We start from the raw sequence: 18,174 nt of genomic DNA, 5'->3' as shown, positions 1-18,174 counted from the left end.
CCCAAGGATTCGTGGGGAGTGGAGTATTTATGTGACTGTATTGGCTTGATGTATATCTACCAATAAAAAAAACAGTTAAATTAAATGGCATCATACCTGTAAGTATAAAGGAATGCGTAAGGCTTCTTGGGGGCCCTTGTATGTTAAAATTTACAAATCTAGCTGTTTTAAACAAGCTTTCAGCCTTCCGACTCTACTACAAATGCACAAGACTTCAAGCAAACAAATTACCCAAATGTTATGATTTTGCTGGCAATGTCTTATTACCATGCCTAAACCAATATGTTGAAGGCGGTAGGCACCATAATTGTTGAATTGACAAAACTTTATAAAAATATATGGCTTGAAAAGTTAACAACTGCATGGGAAAATACATTACTCCAATTCCAAATTCCGCCTGCCGACTTCTGTTCCTTGGTTGGCAGCAGGTCGATCCTTATACTCATTTTTGTGGTGAAATACGTCAGTCATGGTTTGCTTCTCAGAGGCAAGCCACAGGTCCTACTCCATCATAAGCAGTTGTGTGATATCATGACTTAGCATCACTTCATGTAATTAATAAAAAGCTGTTGTAAGCACTGGAGCACACAACAATGCAATCCAACACTGCAAATTACCAGGCCGAGGGGTTAGATTTAACTAGCACAACATGAAACCTGAAGTCAGGAGCAATCCTACCCGGAGTCCTCGCGTGTTCAACACCTTGGGATTTCGTGATAAATGCATCTGTGTACTGCCGTCCTTGTTCACGGTTACTGCTACCTTTTTCAGTGTTCTGTTCCCGCAGCTGGGGCAGAACACTTTGGTCATATTGGCCGTTGTCCTGGAAGAACAGATCACATTAACTTGTTTGGATAATGACATTATCACTTCAGTCCCACAACCGGCAAGAAAAAAATACCTCAATGTCTCTTCCTCCCTCTCGCCAAACCCACCATGTAAAAAACATAGATTTGAATAAACAAAATTATAGATCAGAAAACTGGTTGTAAATGTAAATACACAACAAGAAGATTCTCCTTCCAACACTTTGGTATACAACGAATTGGTCAGCAGCAGGCCAGCATTTGCAGCCAGCCATTCCACATCTGCACTGAATCTCCTTATAAGAAAGGAGGACTTTTACCAATGGCACCCTTACCTGAAACAGCCATGGCAGCGCAGGATATAATTCCTTGTTTGCCGGATCAGCATGCCACTCACAGCTAGCACGTGGATGCCCATCTGAATAAGCACATTCTGAAAAATACAGAGATTCAACAAGAAAAGTTGAAAACAGTGAATCAGACCAGTGGATTCAGGCTGGCAGGGTTCAGAACATTTCAGTCAATTCAATGATGCTCATTTGTTTAAAAGGGCGCCATACGAGAGAGGGTTATGGCCAAGCATGCTTTCCTCCTGAAAAAAATGTTCATTCCTCCTTACTGTGGTTTTAAACTATATATAAATGAAACATTAAATTCAAAGCGTTCTATATAACAAAGGGGTTTAATTAAAAATCTAGGTCTCACGTTGGTAAGCAATTTTTAGAGCTCTCCGCTCAAACTTGTTTCACAGGCCAATAACATTTAGCAGGACGCATTTTATGAAATTTGTGAATATTTATGAAGATGGTGGGCAAAATGGGTATCTAATTTTTAGTTATCCAGGCACTTGTATTTAATTGAAAAACATGCGGCACCTACTTCTATGTTGAAAGTACACTATCACTATATAAAAGAACACAGATTCAACTTCAAATAAAGCTCAAACATCTGTAGCCTGAACAGTAAGAGGTTTAACTAGCTACTGACCATTATGGTCATTTAATGGCCTTTTCAAATTGGCTGCTACTTCTACCTGAAAGGTAGCAGAGGTCTACTATTCCATTAAAGCCCTCATGTGACTCACAATTGCTCAATGAAGTCTGTTCAATGCAACGGATTAACTAATACTGCACACACCATTTTCTTAACGTTTGTCATCCCAGCATGAGATGTAGCTTTCAGTTAAATAGATTATTTATTTGAAAATAGGCTGAAGAATTGCTTTATATTTCATTTGGTAGCAGTAAATAAGCAAATATGCCCTAAGAATTTAGGGCAAACCATGCCAAGCCCAACAAAGATCTGCCTAACGGGGTAGGTCCGAGGTCTACCCACTTTTGCATAAAGCAGCAGCATCAAGTTGCCCAATGATGTATTCTAGCTAATTTCACAATCTGATGTACTGGAATCCCTCATTGTGATCCTTGTCACGATGTGAATAAATGTAGACACCCTGACTGCCTTACACAGTGGGTCGAAGGTCTGCCCACTTACGCATAAGGCAGCCCCATTAAGGCGCCCGATGTTGTATTACAGCACATTGTACAATGTGTTTTGTTGCAATCCCTCATAGGGATCCTTGTCACAGTGTGAATATCAGTAAACCCCCTGAAGTTATAAGCGAATGCCAGTGTTCGATTTTTGTTAACACTTTCATTAAAATCTGTTTTCAATGTTGTACTTTAGAAATGCTAATCTATGAAATAAACTTGTGATAAAGGCTACCCAAAATAATTGGTGAGGTATGCTCTCAAGAGAGCATGGTATACCGCAAGAGAGAGCTTATAAATATCTAAAAGAAAAATGCTAGACACTCCATTGACAAGCTTAATTAACCATCTGTAGTTGATGTTCCAATCAAATTCATAATTCAGTCAGAAATCATTGGAGAAGTTTACAACAGTAAGGTTTTACAACACCTCTGTTTCTCTGGCTTCTTTCAGAAGAGGTAGAAGCAGAGGCTTCATGGACCAAAGGAGACATTCCCTGCAAAAGCCAGACCCTGACTGCACTTTGGGTTTTCTGAAATCAATGGTCATTATAGGTGTGGCAGCTGCTCAGTCTTACATTTTTTATGTCACCAGTGATGTAACATGTGAAGTAATAATCCGTGCATCACAGTGGTGCAAATTCTACTTAGGTCAGTTATGTATAACTAGTAAACTTCAGTGTTTGTTTGGGTAGAAAAAACAGTATTTTTTATATTATTAGAAGACCTACGTATAACACCACTTTAACCGTTGTTTTTCAGTGCACTTCTATGTTTAACGTAAAGTATGATCTTTACTTATATCTGCGGCCAACCAACCCCTCAGGGTGACAATGCCCCCACAGAACAGTACAACGTATTAGCCTTTTAAGGGTCCCCTGGGACTACACAGAGGATGATTACAGTAGACTGTGACAATGCCCAGAAATGCATTTTTTTTTTGCCGTGGAGGGGGGTGGGGGACCTCTGGGACACCGCACACAAGAACTAGGGGGTCAGGGTATCCCTACAGCATCTCCTTTTTAAAAAATGTTTAATTATTTTTTAGGACTGGAGGACAGCATCTTTGAGTCATCTAATGGCAGCGACAACAGTTCTCTTTCTGCTGCTGTCAGCCCATCACAACTCTCAGTCTCTGGTCAAGTAAATAAGAATGCTTTATTTGGACTTATGGTACCGCGAGATACCTGCAGCGCTAGATATCATTTTTTAACCTTTATTTCTCTAGAACACCAAATCACAAAAAGCACACTTTCAGGGTAAAGATCTAGTTTCTGACGAATTTGGTGTTAAGTCTGGTCAGCTGTTTTCTCTGTATTGTTGTCTAAATTTCATTATGGAAATTACATGGAGAAAAAAGAGCTCCCACCCTCACTTTTTTCCCCCAGACCCCGCTTGATGGATCACCATAAAATGTTCGAGGGAGGAGCAGAGGTGGATGAAGTTTTTATTTTTGGGATAGTTTCATAAAGATTCGATAAACAGTGGTAAAGATACTAGCAAAACAGAAAACATTCTTCCTATGGAAACTCTGACTGGAGTATAACTACACCGTGGTGACTACCACTGTGCAATACAATTTATACGTATTTGAAAAAAATCTTTAACAAGTAGGTCATTCATCACTCGTATGGCCCATAAATCCTTAACCATCTTACTCAACTATTACACACCGGGTAATGAACACATTGCTTACCATGGGAAATTCCAGAAAGGCAGTGACAAGCCTCTATGCGGCATTGATGCCAATGACAAACACGGAGTTTGGGACCCTGAGAGAAGCCTGGGAAAGGGGCTTATAACATCTCTTCATAGACAAACAAGGGGCTCAAATCTTGGCCTACCCTGGGGTAGTGTCTCGAAACATAGGCTTCAAAGTTATACAGTTCAACGAAACAAAATTGACCTAAATCCTGCCTTACTCCTTCTGGGTTGGATGCCAGGTTCAAATACATGTAAATAGCAGAACAGGATAGTAGACCTGCTATTGTTGGGAAAACACCTTTAACGCCCAGATTTGGAAATCCCCTCACCTATGAACGATGGAAAATCAAATTAGATAAATGGGCAGAGGGGCAGCTATTAAATCCCAGCAGAGGAAACAAGATGGTAGCACCTCCCAGACACAGTGGGATACCAGGATACCGCAACTACAATGCACTAAAGGCATGGACAGACGCTCTCGCCCCCCACTTCACAACAGCATGTAAGCTGGAATATATGATCAAGTCCCCCTTTCTTGTTCCTGGTTATAATATACTCACTGATACCTAGTAAAGGTGTAAAGGTACCTATGTGAAAAGCATCTAGCTTGGAACAAACTTGGATTATGGTACTATCTCCGTTCCTTCACCATTATCTAGAATCCTTCTAACGTGCTATGCACCAGTTACAGTTGATTTGATATGTAGTTAACGGATCAAATCTCACCGATCTGTACAGCCGAGAGCAGCCCCACCTCAGAAGAATGGCAACTTGTAGTACAGGTGCATGATTTGGTGAAACAGTTCCATTTGATCTCGCATTAATCATGTCTGTAATTTCCTTGTATTGCATTACTTGTATTCATTATTGTAAATTACTTTATTGCAATCTGAAAAAACAAATGTCATTTGTAGGAAAGTGCCCCTTTATGCATGGTTACTCCCCAATTTTTGCCTGACCTCTGATGCAACCGGACTTGATGTGCCCTGGGTCCCTGCCAATCAGGCTCTCAGGGCCTCTGTTCTTTCCCAAAAATGTATCTTGGTACCCACAACTGGCACATCTCTGGCTACAGGTAAGCCCCTTGTAAAAGATACCATGGCTACCAAGGGCACTGTGACCAGGGAAGGTCTCTAAGGGCTGCAGCACCTATTGTGCCATCCTTAGAGGCCCTGTACCATAACACTCACACACTGCCATTGCAGGCTGCATGTTCTGGTGCAGAAAAAAAGTGAGGAGTCGACAGGACACACATCCCTGTGTGCCATGCCGACAACCCACTGCCTGAGGCCTAGGTAAGCCACCCCTCTAGAAGGGTGCACTAGCCCTCAAGTGAGGGTACAATGGCATGAGCCCTTTACCCCTACATTGTCTAAGCTCATTCTTAGACATTGTAAGTGTTGTAACGCCATAAAGACTATATGATCTGAGAGTTGGTGTTTACGAACTTCACAACTCCATCCTGGGGGAGGAGGCATGACACCTCTGCCCAGGATGGGCTTTGTTTATGGACCCAGAGAGCGGAGGCCCTCTACCCAGGTGTCTAGAAACCTGTCTGGTGGTGGCAAATGACAGGCAGCCACTCCGGAATCACACCAGGGCTGGTCGTTTTTCAGGGGGCATCTCTAAGACGCCCTATGAGTGCATTTTGCCTTAAATTCCACACTGGCATGAGTGTGGGATTAATGTGCTGAGAGGTTTGCTACCAAACTTCCCAGCTATTAGTAAAGCCTGGGTAGTTTGGTCTACACCTGTTTGGCCTATTTAATTTACTTGGCAGTCCCTTGCCTGCCTGCCTGCCTGCCTGCTGGAGGGCCCTGTGTGCTGGCTTCCCTGGGCCAAGCTATGCCCCTAGAAGCTTTGCCTTGTGTTTTCCAGGACTTAGCGCCTCGTGAGCGCTATATTTAAATTTTTCCAGAAGAGGAGCGAGTGGGCTTCGCAGCACGGAGCTGCAGCCTTGTCAGAGGGAATCCCGACGTGGGGATTACTCCGCATTTGCCGCGTTCTAGCGGGAGCCCACCTCGCGTTATGGTGCTGGATATTCAAAGCAGCGGGTGCCCACCCCGCGTTTTTTGTGATAATGACAGCGGGTGCCCACCCCGCTCTATGCCGTTAATGCTCGCGAGTGGCCACCCTGCATTGCACCACCAGGAGAGGAGGAGCGCAGCACCTCAGGTGCGACACGGAAGCCAGGCAACCTTCATGCCCGACTGTGGGCGGGGCCTGCTTGCGTAATGGAGCCGGAGCCTCGAGTGCTCCATTTCCGCCCCCTCCGCCCACTGCAGAGAGGAGCAGAGAGGTCCGGGTGAGCGCCGCCCCGCCAAGGCACCTTGTCGGTGCCTGGGACCTGCTGTTTGGCAGATTGCCAGTGCTACATTCGTTGTTGGGGGCATTTCAATATGTAGGAGTCTCGGAGAGGGGCTACTCCAAGGGCACAGTAGTGCCAAAGGCTGTTGGTTTTCACAGCTGTACCGCCCTAGCGGCAGCTGCAACATTTTGGGCTGCATCCTGCTTAGAAGTCGTGGAGTGGGACTTGGGGGCATTTCTCTTCGAGGTCCAGAGGGCACAGCCATGCCAGTACATCTTGTGCTTTACAGCTGCACAGCTATTAGCGGCAGCTGCACCGTTTAGGCCATTTGTTGACAAAGTCACAGTGGGGATCCAGGAGGCACAGTAGTACCGCCATTATTTCTTCGGGGGCATTTTTATGAGAAAGGAGTTAGGTACACTCCTGCCCTAGCGCAATTGTGCACTTTTGATGTTACTGCATTGGCAGCCCAAAGCCCTGACATTTTGGACATAGCCTTCTCGGAGGGCTCCAAATGCCCTATGTCATAGGGCATTTGGAGCCCTCCGAGAAGGCTAGTTGGCGAGGGGGTCAGTTACAGGTGGGTAGGGTGCAAGGCCCTAATGTGATCCATGTGGTGCCCAGGAAATGTGATTTATGCACCCTGATTTATGCCTCTGATGTTTATGTTTAGGAGGTTATTCTCTAATGTGGTTCAGGCTTATGAGGTTATTGCCCAATGTGATTTCTGCTTGTGAGGTTATTGCATACTGTGATTATGCTTGTGAGGTTATTACATAATGTGTTTATGCTGGTGAGGATATTATTACCTAATGTGTTTAGGGTTATGAGGTTGGCGCCTAATGTATTTTACACCTGATGTGATACTGATTGCATAATATGATTTATGTTGCAGGATATAATGCAGAGTACAGTGTTTTGCCAGTAGTTACTGGTTGTGTTCTATATTTACTATTTTTACTTGTAATGGTTCTGACAGTGGCCCAATTGGCCCTGTCAGGTGTATATAATCCCCTGTAAATATTGTCTAGTGCCAGTTGACACAGTGTATATTGTGTGATTACTATTCTAATGTGTTTATGATAATACAAAGGCTATTTTATATATAACCTTGTGTGGAGTTCCTTTTGTGGTGTGCCTAGTGTGTTGCTGCTGTGTGTGCGTGTTGCACAAACGCTTTACACATTGCCTCTGGGATAAGCGTGACTGCTCGTGCCAAGCTACCAAGGGGGTGAGCAGGAGTTATCTTCAGCGTGTAACTCCCTTGCCTGGACTAGAGTGGTGATTTCTGCCTGGCTTAGGCGCAAGCCCTAGCCAACCAGAAATCAAATTTCTTACAATGAATCATTAGGTTCACCAAAGCATGAGCTTTACATCCTAATCAGGCTGGGATGTGGGTGATATCTCAAGGTACTAATTTACAAGCCAATTTTCTTTCATTTATTAGGATGCTGTAGGAGAGTGGAATCTGACTAATGGTTGCCCCCAACTTTTTGCCTGGTATTTGAGTGGTTTTTGACTAGTCTGGCTGGGATCCTGCTATCCAGGACCCCAGCCTATCTGCTTTCTCCCTAAAACTGATGTGAGTACTCTAGGTACAAACCCAATTGGACGCTGGGCATACCCTACCAGTCCCTTGTAGATGGTACCCTAGGTACCCAGGGCATGGGTCCCCCAGTAGGCCTACCAGGGCTGCAGCACTTATTGTGCCACCCTGGGACAGCCACACAAACTGACACCACCAGACCACTACTGTAGTCTGGGTAAGGTGGTGCTAGCACCCCTTACAGGGATGTAGGTACACTATATCCCATACCATTACAACACATATACTCTCATAGGTCACCCCTATGGCAGGCCCTGGTAATCCTACAGGGCTGGGTGCTGAGGTATGTGTGAGGGGGGGGGACCCCTACGTGAGTAGGACCTCTCTGCAACCTGTGTAAAATCGTTACTGGGTTGTTTGTAGTGTAGCCATACCATATACTCTTAACCGCATTATAAGTGAATCGCGTCATCGCAATAACTTGAGAATGGCTACACAGAACCATATCGTGTTTGGTGTCAAACATGAAGGAATCATACCCCCAGTCCAGCCATGGGCATGAGGGTACGATTCCCCCTTGCTAGAAGGGCGATATGGGAAAAGCGGTAGAATTTAGACACCAATTTAAAAGTGCACATGTACGACAAAATGGCTACTGTCCGCCACCTACACGACTCTGGCTGGCTGTTGCTGGGGAAAACCCCAGCCTCGCCATCTGGACAATAGGGCTCCTGTGGCAGGGAGGTGCCAGCACCTCCCCAGACAGGATATGTGGATTGGAACAGGGTGGGTGCACCAAATGTCCTTTCAGAGTTGCACGTAGGCAGCTACAGAGCCCCAATTCTGCATACACCGCCTGGAACAGGTTCAGGGGCATCCTGCCCCTCGCCCAGGCGGGAAACACACAAAGGGGAGTGGGTGTAGCCACCCTTTCCCGCCTCTACTCTGATTGGTAGGCTCTAGTTGGGACCATCCCCTAATCTTGGGGATATATGTGAATAACTTGGCCCCAGAGCCTCAGATTCGTCCAGAACTTAACAGAACTGACCTTCGACGAGCTGCTGCCCAGCTGACTGAAGAAATCTCCCTTGGGATAAAGGAGTTATCCCCCTGCTTGGCAGGCACCTAAAAGACTGCAAGATACCCGGTTGGAACTTCGCTGCTATCACGAACTTCGACGCCTTCCATCAACCTTGAGGTGGGTCTCCAGTGCATCCCAGAGTCCTGTGAGCGTGCCCAGCAAGTCTGAGCACCGTGGACCACGTGAGTGCCGAGATCCCTGCATACCCCGAGGCCCCGGCCACCTCTTGCATAGCACACGACCCCGACCAGTGGGGAAGTTGTGCTTTGGCCCATTTCTGAGCCAACCTTCAAGCAGCATCCGTGCCAAAGCTCAGCTCCCTAGTCCGCTCCGGTGGCCTGTGGGAGCCCTTTTACGCACTCCATTTTGCTGCCTTCCGCGGTCCCTTATCTCTCGACCTGTGGGCCCTGACGGAGGACAATCTACCTTTCCAAGAGTTCCCCTGGTTGCTCCAGGCCTGCTCTGCGCTCCCTGCAAAGGAGAGCACCCTCAGACCTCGTAGGTCTGCACCAGCAGCTGCTTTGTCCGTCTTGCGTGGGTTGCAGTTGCCAAGGCTTAGTGGATCCAATCGGGACACTAACACCGCAGCGACCCTCATCCGACGTGGGACAGTCGCCCTCCAGAAGCTGGCCTTCCTTGAAGCCTCCCGGAGCCCGTGACTGCAGAGCCCAGCTGCACCTACCTCACCTGAAGCACCCGGCATCGAAGGGCTCCTTGCTGTGAGCCCCCTGGTCACTGTGCCGTGACCCAGACTCTGTCCCCTCTGCTTTCAGGTTCTTCTCTACATTTTCTACATCTTAGATCTTCACGACTTCATCGGCGCTTTCAGCTAGCAGCAGTTTGGACTACTTTTCCATTGAGAATCAGCCCGCGACCCGACACCAGAATCGACCTATGCACCCGGCTTCCCTGGGGCAGGTAACAGTGGTACTTCGGTACTCCCGTGGTGGTGGGCTCTCCAAAGCCTTAAGTCTCAAGCCTTAACTTTGTACTACTGCTAGAAGGGTCTTTAAACTTTAAATATTCAACCGCGACATTCTCCATAGGCTAACATTGCGATCCCGATAGCAGCTCTTTGCACTGCACGTGTCTCCCGTGGGTCCCCTTCCTCTTAACTGTGGGTGGATTCTGAAGGGGCAAGCGATCCTGAATGCCCTAGGCATTGCCTGTAGAATTGTCGTGGTTCTTATACCACTATTTTAGTATATGGTTTGGTCCCCCCCTGGGGCCCATTGATTTCTGTGCTATTTATTGTGTTTATAAATGCTTGTTTGAAGTGTAACTTTGCCACTAGCCACATAAAGTGACTGTGGGATTCTGTCTACAATAAATACATATATTTTATATATACACCTGTGTGGGCTACTCTTTCATTTGGTCATTCAAGAGGTTATTATGGTAAAACAATAAGCTTAACACTCCTTCAAGACTTAGCCTGAAGGCTGCTCTCCACAGCTACCACTAGGATAGCTTTCTTTAAAGGTTGTCTTAAACCGATCATCAATAAGAGTCGAATTGGACTGGTGCAAGGTGTCCCTATAATAGGAACAGCATATGCCAGGCCAACTTCTCACAGATGCTTTCTGCCCCCACTTGAATAAGGCGTCCTTGAATTGTACATAGGCAAACAGAACAGAGGATGGCCCCAGATCTGTGACTGGGGGGGTGAATGTTTGATTTGATCAGCATTCCGTCCATCATTGGTTCTTTTTAGAACTGTACATAAAGCACTTTCTAACATGGCACAGTCTTTTCCCAGCATTCTCTTTTCACCATTTTGCAGCACCGATGGAGTTCCAAGGCATACACTGAATTCTCCTCTCTCAGGAGCTCCCACTGCTCTGTAGAGACTATCCAGAGAAGCAGTTGTATGTGCTGCCATCTACAAGGATATGAAACCACATAAGTTAATACAGCAATTTTAGGGCCCCAGTTACACCGTATTCCGAATACTACAAACAACCCGTGTCTGATTTTATCCTTTGTTTTCGGGAGTGGTAACCCTCTATGATGTTTGGTAGTTCTGGACCCACATCAACTAGAGACAATCCGAGTGCCCCAGGTAATTAACAGTAAAACACACACAAAACCAGGTGTGGGCATAAGACACTACACACAAGATAATGGTGCTTTCTTACTCATCTAGACCTATGAGCTTGATTGCAAATAAACGTAACCTAGTTTAAGGTTTTCATTTTTTAATTGCCGTGCCTGGGGAATTGCTCAGTATAAAAGTCGCCCATTATTTAGAGCCATTAACAGTAAAGACGTTTAAGCTTGACGGTATGAGGCTCTAGATTACCCCTTTGTGATGCACTTCTAAAGTCACCTCCTTTGTAACTCTAACAGGGATAGTCAAATTCTACACAAATTTGGCACACGTGGGTTAGAGTTATAAGATTGATGTTGAGCAGGTCATTCTCAAATGTCTTGAGAAATGTTTTGTTGTGCGTCTATAGTTAGGTTTTGTGTCAAATGATTGAGCTATGTTGCCATAACATAGGGACAGAGACACGGAGTACTGCATTAATTAGCTGCACCAAGCTGGAAAGTGCCCCTAGCAGTTAGATCAAAGAAATTATTGTTTTAAAAATATGGGCACCATTAAGAAAAAACAGCGAAATAGAGTATCATCTGTGCCCCATCCCTGCGAAGGCTTTCTACCTCATAGAGAATATCCTGTGGACACGGAGCACTACATAGGCCCAATAATATTAACAGCATATATTTTAATGCACAGGTATTACAAGCGATGTTATGGACAATATGCAAGTTGAAATTCATGTATGATTTTGTTGAGGTCAATGTATAAAAATCAGCTGTACAACAAGTCATGAACTTCCACTTTTTACAAAAACTGAGTTCATGATTCAAAATATTGGATTACTCGAAAGTCCTTGTGTGGAAAATCTTTAAATCAACAAGTTGAAGAAGCATTTTCACAGGTAATACAAATGAATAAAGACAAGTTCTATGGTTTTCAAGCAAACAAACAACATGTATTGTTTGGATTTGAAAGGACTTCTGCCTCGACAGACTTGTGAGCTCAAAAGTGTAGCAGATAATGTAGTTACTCTCTCAAGGATTTATGGACTCACAACATTTTTAGGTATTTAAAAAGCAAAATACAACGAATGTGGTGATTGAATTTAAGCACAATTAAATCATGATATGGTAAAGTATTTCAACATTTCCACTTGTAGGCCATTTATACATTCGTACAACTAACTGAATTAATGATAAACATGTCAACAGAATGAAATCTTAATGTAGTTGCAAATTAAAAGCATAATTTGTTACATAATTGCACCATATTTTTTCCTTGAAGAAATTTTTCCTGTGTACTTTGTGGATAACGGGCATGAGGATGCCCAGTTTAAAAAACAAATGCAAAAAGAACTATTGATGGACAGAATGCAGAACAATGTCATACATTCACCCCAGTACAGAGATCTGGGCCTAAATCCATCGTTTTTTTGCTCACCATGCCATTCCAGTTTGGACCCAGCCATATGCAAATCAGTCTTGACCCTGTGCCCAATGGGCACAGTCCAGCCTGAACTGCCAGACCAGGTCCTCCCTGGACTGGAAACAAGCATCCTAGGACCGGTTTCGGGGTTTCACCCCTCTTCAGCCATGATAGCGTGATTCCAGTGGCATGGAGAGCACGGGACTCACGTCTGAGCATACCCGTCCCACTCGGGGTGACAAAAGCAAAAAGAACTATTGATGGACAGAATGAATGCATGCCCAGACGTGGGTCCCTTGCTCACTTTGCCACTGGATTCAAGATAGCCTGGCTGACGAGGGTTATGAACCCGAAACCGGTCCCAGGATGCTGGTTTCTGGTCCAGGGAAGACATGGCTTGGCAGTTCGGGCTGGACTGTTCCCATGAGGCACAGGGCCAGACTGATTTGCATATGGCCATGTCTGAACTGGGGTGGTGGAGTGAGCTAAAGAATGATGATGGATAAAACCCAGATCAGTTGACTGGGGGTGAGTGTTTGATTTGCTCAAACGCTCCGTCCATCATCCCCTTTGGTATCAGTTTAAAAAACAGGCAAGTGACAACATTCAAACATCAGCGCAAACATATATTACCCTGCACATGCTCAATGGACATTTATTTTTTTGCCTACAGCTCACAGAACCAAAATACGCCAAACCAACAAAAGGCAAGAAACTGAGCCAGACATTATGTGACAGCCAAGTTTAGTATAATTTAATATAGGCTTTTGTATTTCAGTTTTGTGTGGCTAGACTAAGGTCTTCTATGGAAATTACCATGTTAAGATCAAAAACACTTATTTTGGCCAGTCGGCACCAGATTTGGCATGCTGAAATCTTGGGAGTCTGATCATTCCCCAAACTTGCTCAGTGTGTAGGGTGAAGTGAGATAGCTCAAAAGGGCATGGGCCATAGATGGGGGCCATTGGTGGCCTTCCTTACAAAGCGATACCATCAGCCTTTTGCCCTGCATCAGTCAGAGATATGGATATTTTCAATTGTAACCTACTCGACGATACCATGATTTGAAACTTAGCTGCACCAGGGTAGCTGCTACCACTATTTGGTGGGGTGGGGGGGGGGGTTCTTTGTTCTTCCTAATTCCTAGGAGTCATTTGTTTAGACTTGCTTCCTCTGAAGGGCACCTTCCCTGTTGGAAGGTTTTGGGTTAACACCGTCGCAAAAGAAAGACAGACGAATGGTATGTTTTACCGCAATGCAGACCTACTCCCACCCTTGCTCTTGGAGACACTGTGCTTACTCCTTTAGGTTGCCTGAGATACGGCGGGGGTACACAACTAGTGCCGTGCATCACCTTTGGGTCTGTTTAAACTGTCAAGTCTTCTTAGTTTATCCAGATGTACCGTTTGCCAGTTTGCTTTGTAATGGGTGATAAAATGCTAACTTTTGAGAGAGAAAAAAAAAAGGGGGTGCCAGTTGCCCAACAATTGTGCCCAAAACCTAAACTGCGACCCCAACTTGTACTGGATCCCGATCGGCAGAGTCAAGGCTGCTTCTGGTTCATACAAAAATAGAGAGCATTTCTAGCTCTTGGGAGTCCTTTGAACAAGATCATTGGTAAAATCTGAATGTCAGTTATGGGACGGATTAGGAAGCAATTCAAGGGGACCAATCTCTGTATAAACTAATCAAAAGTCAATGTTCAGGAAAGCATTGGTTCAGAGAACCAAATGCAGCAAGCAAAGAGTATTACCGGGGGATACTTCAACTTCAGGGGCACAGCTTGTAATTGGCTGGGAAGACTAGGTTTTCTGGTGGTGTGGAGAATGCAAGGAGCATGGGGAATCCACTGGACTCAATAGCAATTGGGGAAATGTTGGTTAAGTGACAACCAGAACTATGATTCTCTCTATCTGGAACTCAAGGGTCATGAGCAATGGTTCAACAAGTTTTGGAATGAGGACGGCCTGCCTCAGCCAAAGACACCCATCGCTATCCTCTTGTCTCACAAGGCCCTTGGCTCAAGGTGAAAATTCTATTAGCCCTCCATAGGTCAGAAACTGACAAAGTGAGGCAGCCCAGGGACAATGAAGGCTCATTACAAGGCAGAGGTCCTTGGTGCAAGGAAACCCTGCTGGGCTGTTTAACCGGGTGGGCGCTAGGCAGGCTTCTTCCTCAGGCTATCTACCATTTAGCAGTCAGTCTACTGGGCTACGTGCTAATAGCCCGGGCCGGAGAAACGCTTCTCTTTTGGGCTATCAGTCAGGTCATCATTCAGGCATGTAATGTAATATGTGATGGTTGTTTTGCACTTCTATAGGGCTTTTATTGCACAAATAACAGTACCATATGTTAAGAATTAATCAACTAGGATCTTCCCCACAACTCGTAAATCCTCATCATATGACAAGAGCTTAAGAGCCTCAAACATATCTCCGAAGGTTTCAATACCTATACTGCGCCAGGTGGTTAAAACTACACCAGAAACCAACTTCTCAAATTCCAGAAAGTCCCAAGTCTCCCTGACTTAATAGTAGTAACAAGCAGAACTATAAAAGACAAATGGATTTCATAAGTGAACAGGGACTAGGCAAATGGTAGAAAACCACTATACAAATACACATAATAACATTATACACTCCCCTTGCTATAAAATTTACCTTTTTAGTGTGACTCTCCCGTAACATATTGCACTAGCATCTTAATGTCAAAGAACTTTCATTACAAACTGAAATATCGATAAAATATGCCAGATATTTTATTAATGTCTTTGAATATCGTTTTTCCATTCCCATTTTGTGTAAAGTGTTGCGAAATGGATAGAATGGCATGTATGGTTTTTAATGACAAAGAACCTAAACCAGATATAAAATCTCAAAGGCATTACCTTGACAGAAATCTCCAAGAATAGCCATCCGAGTGGACCGATTTGGAAGTATTCCAAACGGTTGCATAGATCAAGAGTCCTCTCAAAACGTGAACAGAGTAGGGTTCTTTTTTACTAAATATACCACCAAGTAAAGGAGAGAAGAAGGATGGCGACGCAGAGAACACCCAAAAACCACAGGTAGGGCTGAGAGCGATGGAGAAAGACAGTAATCTCTGGAAGATGGGACTCAACTCTGCAATAAAAGACTTAGACAGGAGAAGTAGTGGTAAGAAGAACACTTCAGAATACTGATGGAATCATGTATGTTGTTCAGAGCAGAGCTGGGGGGAAGAGAGGGCCAAAGCGAATAGAGAAAGATGGGATGCCAGAGGAGAGGCGTACAACACAGAATGGTACATGAAGGCCCATAATAAATAACAACAAGTTACATAAGGCAGTTGTAAAGCTTGAAGGTAGGATGGTACACCAAGAAAAATAATAGACTGAAACAGGAATTAAACACACTCAATTTTCAAGACAGATGGGAATTTGTGAAAAACCACAGACATGTTGATTACGAAAGCAGATCAACACCTTGAGGGACTAAGTAGTCAACAAAGGGTTACCAATTCACATTTTTTGGCTATGCCTGAAGTGGAGGAAAATCTGGTTTCTACAACACACGAGAAGCCCACAAATATCTACAGAGAAAAATAAATCCACAATACAAAAGAAATGTTTTTAAAGGCGTGGAACAAGGTTTCTTTGGAAGAGGAAAAGAGCTTGCAAAGGGCCCATTATGGAAGAGCAGTATTAATAGGAGCAACTGGATAAAGAGCAGAAACATTTGGGCTCCTATGAGTGCATGCAAGAGTAGTGGAATACAGAACAGAGATTGAGGTGTTGCCTTTTGGGTTCTAGTAGAAGAAAATGATTCCACTCCTCTGTGAATGGTGAGGCCTTTACCAAAAAACAGTGAATGAGAAAAAACATAGGCCCCAATTCAGCCAACCAGATTCTTCTACTCAATCTGCACTCGGTAATGTTTCATAAAATAAGATGGGTGCCACCCTGTTATACCTCTCCTGACACATATTAACTTGTAATAAATAATAGGTAAAGCTGGGATGTTTTCTGAGCAGTGCACAGAGCTCCACCAGATTAGAAAAAGGTTTTAAACCAAGAACTGAAAATCAGGACTTTTAGTTCAACAAATAAAACTTTAATGGACACCTTCTTATAGTTCCAATAGTATCTGTACTTCTTTTGTTACACAAAACGCTTCATTTTATAGAGTGGATAATTATTATGACTTTCTGGAGGGTATCCTTCAACAGAGGAAAAAAGGTATCCATACAATTCTGTAGAAGAAACGTTTGTCATCATTTTGAGCAAAGCATACAGGCAAAAGGTAAAGTTTTACGATAACAATGCTTAATCTGGATAGCACACAATCTTCGCAAACTGCAATAAAAATAGCCATTGTCAAAGGGAGAAACCACTACACTTTTCCGGTGTTTTGATCCAATGTATTTCGTATGGGTCTCTGGGTTTCAAGGTAAATGTAGTCTTGCACCAATATTAATTCTCGAACCTTTCATATTTATTTGTCCTCTAATAAGGAAACATATAGGAACAAACGTTACACCAATATAGACAAAGAACAATTATAGGAATATTTAAAGAGTCTTTATAGAGAAGGTTTTCCGTTCCTTAATCTACAAATTCATTAAAATGTATGCTTCACCTTGTAGATTGGGCCTAACCGCCATTCACACTTAAAGAAACTATGCCACATTTTCAACATCGCTCAACTTTACCAGTTTCATAGTTTAAAGTTGCTCAAACCAAAAAAGTAAATACTGCCAAGGTTTTCTGATTAAATCTCCACCTTGTAATGAAGGTTCTATTTGTTCAAAGATCGGATATTGTACCTGAACATATTGATGTTGCTATTCAATGTGATGAGCTGAAGATTTTGATTTGCACTCTGTTCTTGGGCTTTCATGAAGTTGCTTACAAACAGCTTCTATGGTCAAACAAATACAACACTTTCTCGTCTCATTTCTTGAAACAGCTATTGATGACATACATTTCTCCATATTCATTTCAACTGCCTATAAGGTAATGTTGCAAGTAATGTTTTAGGACTGAAACTCTTTGGTCTTAGCAAATTAATCTCCTCTGTGGGCTTCACACATATATCTATGTTCCTTGGTTTGGAATAATTGTAGCGTCGAGGGAGGTAACGGCTGGATGGCCACATGCAACATTGAGATGTATCATAGTCTGATGGTATTTTCAAAATGTTCTCAATTCTGTACCATCCAAATTACTATGATACACTTAATTTAACACCACTATGTACGTTGGAATACATGATAATTCTCAAGGAAGTGCTAATCTTAGATTTGTATTTTGATATGGAGCATTATTGCCCATGAACTTAGCAACTATCTTTAGGTAGCAAACTCCATTGAAATTTAGGTAAATGTGAAATAGAGCAATTACATGACGAAATTCATCAGAATGTTTGCCTCATGATATAAAGAAAGCATATCTGCAGTGTTGTGTAATTTCACCACATGGGGCATCGAACAGCACACATTTGTTACATCACAAGAGAACGCAATATCAGTTTCATCATTTGTCTGATTAGATCCATACTGTCCTTGTTTGATTGTAAGGAAGAAGTTTCCAGAGATGATAGCCCACATGTTTTCTGCATTTAATGGTCTTATCTGTGGATTTTCCATGCGTAACAATAAAAATCTTACTTTGAATCCTTTATGTGAATCTGAATTTTCCTCACTTTCTTAGGAGGTGTACACAGTGCTTGAAAAATATTCCAGAACTGCACGCAATACTACAGAAACTAAACACACAGAACCGCTACCACTAC

General features: G+C 43.6%; 1 protein-coding gene across 1 annotated transcript in view; it reads right to left on the bottom strand.

Annotated features, from left to right (window-relative positions):
* Window positions 1-18,174, bottom strand: part of NOB1 (NIN1 (RPN12) binding protein 1 homolog) — a 103,363-nt gene that overhangs the window by 44,983 nt on the left and 40,206 nt on the right. Inside the window, exons 7-8 of the mRNA XM_085638513.1 lie at window positions 1,142-1,239; window positions 679-823 (exon numbers count right to left, since the gene is read on the bottom strand). Of these exons, the coding sequence (XP_085494639.1) occupies window positions 679-823; window positions 1,142-1,239 (243 nt within the window). The remainder of the gene's footprint in view (window positions 1-678; window positions 824-1,141; window positions 1,240-18,174) is intronic.

The sequence above is a fragment of the Triturus cristatus genome, chromosome 12 (assembly GCF_964204655.1).
Source record: "Triturus cristatus chromosome 12, aTriCri1.1, whole genome shotgun sequence".
Lineage (NCBI taxonomy): Eukaryota > Metazoa > Chordata > Amphibia > Caudata > Salamandridae > Triturus > Triturus cristatus.
Note: the sequence above shows the minus strand (reverse complement) of the source record. Positions and strands in the feature narration are given on the sequence as shown.